Source organism: Lampris incognitus, chromosome 17 (genome assembly GCF_029633865.1).
Source record: "Lampris incognitus isolate fLamInc1 chromosome 17, fLamInc1.hap2, whole genome shotgun sequence".
Classification (NCBI taxonomy): domain Eukaryota; kingdom Metazoa; phylum Chordata; class Actinopteri; order Lampriformes; family Lampridae; genus Lampris; species Lampris incognitus.
This window is the reverse complement of record NC_079227.1, coordinates 9,571,518-9,579,872: the sequence shown is the minus strand read 5'-3', so window position 1 is coordinate 9,579,872 and position 8,355 is coordinate 9,571,518. Positions and strand designations below refer to the sequence as shown.

General features: G+C 45.8%; 1 protein-coding gene across 2 annotated transcripts in view; it reads left to right on the top strand.

Moving 5' to 3' along the window:
- Nucleotides 1-215: 215 nt before the first annotated feature.
- p4ha1a (prolyl 4-hydroxylase, alpha polypeptide I a) overlaps nucleotides 216-8,355 on the top strand; it is a 35,329-nt gene continuing 27,189 nt past the window's right edge. For both annotated transcript variants that reach the window (XM_056296891.1, XM_056296890.1), the window contains exons 1-2: nucleotides 216-345; nucleotides 4,944-5,059. In XM_056296891.1, coding sequence (XP_056152866.1) covers nucleotides 4,966-5,059 — 94 coding nt within the window. In that variant the 5' untranslated portion in view covers nucleotides 216-345; nucleotides 4,944-4,965. The remainder of the gene's footprint in view (nucleotides 346-4,943; nucleotides 5,060-8,355) is intronic.

Below are 8,355 nucleotides of genomic sequence, written 5' to 3'. Positions count from 1 at the left end.
GAATACTTTTATTTTGGGAGAAGAAGGAGGAAAAAAAACGGAGGGGTTTTATTTTGAAAAGACGCGAATACTTTTATTTTGGGAGAAGAAGGAAAAAACGGAGGGGTTTTATTTTGAAAAGATGCGAATACTTTTATTTTGGGAGGAGAAAAAACGGAGGGGTTTTATTTTGAAAAGACGCGAATACTTTTATTTTGGGAGAAGAAGAAGAAGAAACAGCGAGACCGGAAGTGTCCCTGCTGCCGCTACATTCCGTGGTACGGTCGGAGGGTTCGAGGAGCCCCCTGCAAACGACGCGGGATCTCCGACGGCTTCTCCCGAAAGCGCCGTCGAACCTCAAACACGGTAAATCCACCGCGACACGCTCTCCGCGGTGTTTTATAATCGCCGGGGCAAAAGATCCGAAACTCGGGTCCAAGTGTCATCGGGCTTTCGGTGCGAGGGGCGCGCGGCGGGGGGGGGGGGGGTCATCTAGAAATTTCCTCGGTGATTTTGCGCGCTCCTGTCATCGCGTCTGGATATTTCCTGTCTGGCGCAGCCGCCGGACCGGAGACGTAACGGTCCGCCATAAATCGCTCTCCGATCGTTTGATCCGGATCGAGCCGCCGTCACGGCAGCGTCGTTGCGCGCCCCGTTTGCGTCCTAATCCCGCGTCGAGGTGCAGCGATAAAGAGGACGGAAATGCAGCTTTTCCGCCGCAGACGTGGACCCGCCGCTGACTTTCCCGTCCGGTTGGTTCTGTACACGCAGGCCGGCGGGCCCTCAACTGCCGCACTCGCCGCAAGTGTGAAGCCGCCTCCTCGTATCAAACGTTGTTTCCTTTCGACACCTTTTTTTGGGGGGGGGGGTATTTCTGTCATTGCTCCTCAGTAGCGCTTGCCCCGGGGGTGGGTGGGGGTGGGGGGGCATTGGAAGTATATTTTCCGCTCGGTTTGTTTTATTTTCATAAATGCTGGCAATACAAACAGTTGGGAAGGAGCCGGTTTCAAAGAGGGGAAGGGTTAAATCGTTTGGGATGCTTTGCGCACTCCCGGCCGGACCTGACTTCTATGTAACCCCCCCGTCCTGTTGGGGGAGGGGGGGGGGAACGGACGTGGCAGTCTCGTCTCGGCCTCCGTGGTAAACTCCCGCTTGTTCCTACTTACTGGGCTGTGTCAGGACAGGTCTTGGTTTTGCCTCTCTCGAGACAAATCTTAACATTCAGCCTGCCATGTTGCAGGGAGCAACGCTATGTCTAACTGAGGCGTTGCAGACCTGCAAAGTTGCAGTCGGGGCGTGAGTGTGCGCTGTCCCCAATGTAGGCCAGTGCATTCTTTAAGAGTTTCATTTCGTTCCCGAAACCTGATATTATTCTGTCACCAGGGTTTATGTTTAGACTGTGTTCAGCTGGGAAAGAGGGAGGATGAGCAAACTGCGTTTCAGTGCTGAGATTGGAAAACCCAACTGTGAACCAGGCTGCACACATGGATCCATCAGGAGGTGGATGGTTGGCCTGACTGTGTGTGTGTGTGAGTGCAGAGGAACAAGAGATTAAGTGTTTTTGGAAATGTTTTACCGCCTACCCAGCACCAGTTTGCATATTTAGGCTATCTGTTAATGCTGGGTGGTATTGAAAAGAATATTATTATGATAATCATATGATGACAATAATAATGTAATATAATATAAGAGAATAATATGATAGGCCACCCTGTGATGGCCTGGTGGCCTGCACAGGGTGTCTCCCCGCCTGCTGCCCAGTGACTGCTGGGATAGGCTCCAGCATCCCCATGACCCTGGGTAAGGGTAAGTGGTTTGGATAATGGATGGATAATTATATAATAATAACATAATGACACAAGAGTGTCAGGAGTGATTTCCGACAGAACGGTACCAGCAAGAGTTAAAAAGAAGGTTTACAAGGTGGTTGTGAGACCAGCTATGTTGTATGGTTTTGAGATGGTGGCACTGACGAAGACAGGAGGCGGAGCTGGAGGTGGCAGAGTTGAAGATGCTAAGATTTTCATTGGGAGCGACGAAGAAGGACAGGATTAGGAATGATTATATTAAAGGGACCGCTCAGGTTGGATGGTTTGGAGACAAAGCAAGAGAGGCAAACTTGAGATGGTTTGGACATGTGTGGAGGAGAGATGCTGGGTATACTGGGAGAAGGATGCTGAATATGGAGCTGCCAGGGAAGAGTAAAAGAGTAAGGCCACAGAGGAGGTTTATGGATGTGGCGAGGGAGGACATGCAGGTGACTGGTGTGACAGGAAGATGCGGAGGATAGGAAGAAATGGAAACATGATCCGCTGTGGCGACTGCTAACGGGAGCAGTTGAAAGTAGTAGTAGTAGTAGTAGAGTATTATGATAATCACATGGAATTTTACACAGTGAGATATAAAACAATATATCTACATCACAATATCTTCTTACAGCTATACCAACATGTACCCTGGCTCTGCCAAATGACAGAAGCTAAGCAGGTGTGGGCTTGGCTAGTACTTGGATGGGTGCTCTCCCAGGAAAACCGAGTTGCTGCTGGAAGTGGTGTTGGTGGGCCAGTAGGGGGAAGTCTTTCCACTGATCCTGATGGGGAAAAAAAGAAAGAAAAACCCTCCCAATTCTCCAATGCAGTGACAGGGACACTGCTGTAGCAGATGCTGCGCTTCGGATGAGACATTAAAAGCGAGGTCCTGACTCGCTGTGATCATTAAAGATTCCATGGCACTTATCACAGAGAAGGGGGTCCCCCGTTGTCCTGGCAAAATTCCCAACCTAGCTCTCTCCATCTTGCCACCTAATCCTCCTCGTGTAATTAGCGCAATGATTTTCTCCCTCTCAACCTCAAGCTGATGTGTGGCGAGTGTTCTGGCGCAAAATTGCTGCCGTGCATCACCCAAGTGGGTGCTACACATTGGTGGTGGTTGAGGTGAGTTTACCCCCTTCAATGTGAAGCACCTTGGGTGTCTAGAAAAAACACTATATAAATGTAATCCAACTTGTGTTCATCACATTGATCCTCCAACCACAATGTGGATTGCAATGGCAGGGTAGTGCTGTTCGTGTTTCTTCTCATTGACTCCACAGGAAGTGAAGAAGCGGAAGGAATACGGGCATAATCCCCCCTCAGACACAATGTGGGTTGCAATGGCAGAGTGATGCTGTTCGAGTTTCCTCTTGTTGACTACACCGGAAGTTCAGAAGCAGAATTTATTACTTAGTCGTAATAAACTTCACTGCTTGCAGCTTTCTCGAGAACCGCTCATCAAAACCATTTCACACTCGACACTGCACTTCCTTGGGTCTTTAGCAATGCACCTGCCAAATGTGAACTCGATCGGATGAACAGTAGTCGAGAAAATTCTGTCCCTTATAATACGGGATCGTCCTGTATTGGCAAATAAAATGCTGCATCCCGTATTGAATCAATAAGGGATGTGATTTGTCCTGTATTTTCATACACGTCATTTCATATGCCCTTTTTCCACTACATGGTACCGGCTCAACTCGGCTCGACTCGACTCAACTCGCAGAGTGTCGTTGTCCGTTACAGTGCTCCCTCAGTGTAGCTGGTCTGCATTGATTTTGGTACCCACTCCAGTTCTTTTGGAACCTCGACAAAGGTGGTACCAGAAAAGTGGTAACAGTTACCAAAAGGCCGGTACTTTCCGGGAATGGAAAACAAAAAAATCAAGTCGAGTTGAGGCAGTACCATGTAGTGGGAAAGGAGCAGTATATACAATAGGTCTTCAAAGTGCTGAGATTAACATATAACATCGAGTAAAATCAAACCAGTTATTCAAGCGGAGTGGAGAAGTTTAATTTCAGTGGTGAGCTACAGACCGACAAGCTCTGTGTGCTGTGTGAGCTTGCACGTCAGCATCATGCAGTCATCATTGCCATTAGGCCTAACTCAGTGTGCAGTTAAAAATAGCACCCTCGGTCGCTTGCCGTGACTGTTGGTTTCCATTTGTTTGGGATGGACACGATGTTAGGTTTGTAATGTGCCAGTCTTGTTCATGTCAAACCAAAATGGAATGCAAATATTTCTATTACACTTGTAATTCTAAGTGCTTTCTATTATTTTGTCTTGCAGTAAAGCACTTCGAACCGTATGTATCGGCATATTGGCTTCCCAAAAATCATTATGTCAGCAGGGAGGAGAATGTAGGACTTGCGGCGAGGGTGGGGAGCTTAGGGGCATCCCTTATATCGCCACATAGAAGGTGGCAACCCTAGGACAGACATGCATACATCCAGACAGACTCCTTCCATTTTTGTTAGATAAGTCGCAGATGGTCATAATGTAAGCTAATGTTGAGTCTCAGAGAGATAACTTGATTGCTGTAGCGAACATCAACAAGTTCATTTGTTGATCCATAATTTAGCCTGCTGACCAGCAAAAAAAAAAAAGATAGGCTACAATGTTATTTCTTGCTGCTGGGAGCTCCCTGCCACTTTTTGTTTTAAGATAATGAAAAGTTCTCTTAATTGAACATGTGCTTAAAGGCATTTCAATGACGTTTTGTGTTGGAGTTTGTGTTGTTCTAAATCTGGACACCAAGACTTTCATTTTTACTGCAAATGTATATCGGTCCCAAATATTGGTTATCGGTCTCCTTGATTACTAATCAGTATTGGTCTCGGCCCGGAAAAAAAACATCGGTTGACCCCTAATACACTCTCACACACACACACACACACACACACACACACACACACACACACACACACACACACACAACACACACACACGTTAATATTGCCTTAGCTACTATTACAACCATTTGATTTAGCTACTATTACAACCATTTGACCAGCCACAGTTTAAGGACAAGGTTCGAACTGATTCAGGGCTTTTGACATTTTCATCATCCATCTCCGATGCTAATGCCCCTCTTTCTCCTTCTGTCTCTTCTTCTGTCTTTCTGTCTCTCCATCCCTCTCTGCCTCTCTCCAGTGTGCCGTACCGCCCGGTGAAGATGAGACCGAGCATCGTAGGCTGGTGGGCGTTGATCCACTGTGTGCTCTGCTCCCCCCTCTTGTCTGCTCACAGTGATTTCTTTACTTCCATCGGTGAGCACATCTCTCTGTCTTTGTTCCTATTCATTCGCTGGCATCACACATCTACCACTGTCCCCTGCAACCGTCTGTAGTCTAATGAAAATTGAATAGAAAGGACTGGAATGTTCTATCATTTGCCCTTTTTGTGGAACAAGCAGGTGGTTTTGTCTCGACCTATCTAAAGGTTTACAGATGAAATTTGTTTTGGATGGTTTGAGATGATACCACAGTGGTACAATGTCTTCCTCTCTGTCCTTTTTTTTTTTTTGTTTATTTTTGCAGTGGGTTCTCATATAACATTTGCCATTTGAAGGTAACCACCCAAAGCATTTGGCAGTACCACAAGAGCAATTTTGATGCCATGCCCATTGAGCCACACTGGGAATGGAGTCCCTTAGTTTAGTTGGCAGAGATGGAACAATGCAGCGTTCATGTGGAAATACAGGGAATAGGGAATTAAACCCCTAGCCCCAGGAGTTTTAGTGTGAAACGATGCTCACGTTGCAACACAAGGAATGGGATCAGTATCTGGGGTGGTTTTAGTGTAAATGCCCTACTCATTGAACTATACAAAGACTGGAGCCCCTAATGCTCACTGTGTTAATGATTAACCCATTGGTCTCATTGGGGGCATGTATCTATGCATCTGTCTGTCTTGTCTGTCCTTTATCCTCTGTATCTCTTATCTATCTATCTGTCTGTCTGTCTGTCTGTCTGTCTGTCTGTCTGTCTGTCTGTCTGTCTGTCTCTCTCTCTCTCTCTCTCTCTCTCTCTCTCTCTCTCTCTCTCTCTCTCTCTCTCTCTCTCTCTCTCTCTCTCTCTCTCTCTCTATATATATATATATATATACACTACCGTTCAAAAGTTTGGGATCACCCAAACAATTTCGTGTTTTCCATGAAAAGTCACACTTATTCACCACCATATGTTGTGAAATGAATAGAAAATAGAGTCAAGACATTGACAAGGTTAGAAATAATGATTTGTATTTGAAATAAGATTTTTTTTACATCAAACTTTGCTTTCGTCAAAGAATCCTCCATTTGCAGCAATTACAGCATTGCAGACCTTTGGCATTCTAGCTGTTAATTTGTTGAGGTAATCTGGAGAAATTGCACCCCACGCTTCCAGAAGCAGCTCCCACAAGTTGGATTGGTTGGATGGGCACTTCTTTGAGCAGATTGAGTTTCTGGAGCATCACATTTGTGGGGTCAATTAAACGCTCAAAATGGCCAGAAAAAGAGAACTTTCATCTGAAACTCGACAGTCTATTCTTGTTCTTAGAAATGAAGGCTATTCCATGCGAGAAATTGCTAAGAAATTGAAGATTTCCTACACCGGTGTGTACTACTCCCTTCAGAGGACAGCACAAACAGGCTCTAACAGGTACTATTTAATGAAGATGCCAGTTGGGGACCTGTGAGGCGTCTGTTTCTCAAACTAGAGACTCTAATGTACTTATCTTCTTGCTCAGTTGTGCAACGCGGCCTCCCACTTCTTTTTCTACTCTGGTTAGAGCCTGTTTGTGCTGTCCTCTGAAGGGAGTAGTACACACCGGTGTAGGAAATCTTCAATTTCTTAGCAATTTCTCGCATGGAATAGCCTTCATTTCTAAGAACAAGAATAGACTGTCGAGTTTCAGATGAAAGTTCTCTTTTTCTGGCCATTTTGAGCGTTTAATTGACCCCACAAATGTGATGCTCCAGAAACTCAACCTGCTCAAAGAAGTGCCCATCCAACCAATCCAACTTGTGGGAGCTGCTTCTGGAAGCGTGGGGTGCAATTTCTCCAGATTACCGCAACAAATTAACAGCTAGAATGCCAAAGGTCTGCAATGCTGTAGTTGCTGCAAATGGAGGATTCTTTGACGAAAGCAAAGTTTGATGTAAAAAAAATCTTATTTCAAATACAAATCATTATTTCTAACCTTGTCAATGTCTTGACTCTATTTTCTATTCATTTCACAACATATGGTGGTGAATAAGTGTGACTTTTCATGGAAAACACGAAATTGTTTGGGTGATCCCAAACTTTTGAACGGTAGTGTATATATACATTTATTTATTTATTTATTTATTTATTTATATATATATATACCATCAAGCTACCATCAATCACCACCAAGCTACCAGCTAGAGATTGAGAGGCTCCAACAGAATGGCCCTGTGACTCAGCAGCGTGGAGACGAAGGGCTGTGCCCTGAGGCACGAGCAGAGCTGAAGATGAGAATTGTGGCCAGACTAAACACAGTCAACCACATCCAACTCCCACGGCTCACTGACAAAGTCCCATCAGAGGAAATGCTAGCAGATGTTAACACAGCTCTGCACACTATCTCAACTACCAACACCACAGAAACCAATGAAGTTTTATATGCCACTGCAACAGTAATCCTGGAGATGCATGGGGGCAAGATTAAGAGCACAAGCCACAGAGAGTACCCTCCATTGAGGAGAAGGATGGAGGCCAAGATCAAGGCAGCCCAGAGAGATGTTTGTCAGCTAACAGAGGTGCAGGAAGGAGTAATAAAAGACAGGTCCTGGTTGAAAAAGAAGTACAGCAAGTTGTCCATAAGTGAGGTCCTGGAGACTGCAGAACAAAGACTCACAGCTCTTGCTGCTAGACTGAAGAGATACACCAGAGAAGCAGAGACCAAGAGAATAAATGGCCTGTTCTCCAAAGAACCATCCACAGTGTATTCCCAGCTGCAGGGGGACAACGGCACAAGAGCAGACCCACCCAGAGATGAGACTGAGCAATACTGGATGGATATATGGGAGAAGGAGGTGTCACACAACACCAATACCCAGTGGAGCTAAGTGCAGACCACAGCAACCTCCCAGAACAAGACCCAGTCATCGTTACAACAGCAGACATCTAACAGCAGGTGCGTGGGAAGATGTTTTAAGTAGGGGTGCTGCCAACTAAAACAAAAAGTATTATGGTGAGCCGGTGTGGAAGAATGACTCGAGAGGCAGAGATCTCTTTTTAATCGCAACTCCCGTGCCCCATATGCCGCACGACCCCGGGAGTGCTCTTTTATTCACACAGGCCAGAATGGACCAGAACTGACAACAACGTAACGAGCTCAGAAGATGGGTAACCATCAGTCACCTCCTCTACATGGATGATGACATCAAGCTGTATGCCAAGAGTGAACGAGACATTGATTCACTGATCCACCTCAGCAGAGTATACAGTGATGACATCAGGATGCTGTTCATCGGCTTCAGCTCAGCATTCAACACCATCATCTCCTCCAAGCTGGTCACCAAACTCCATGACCTTTGTATCAGCACTTCACTCCG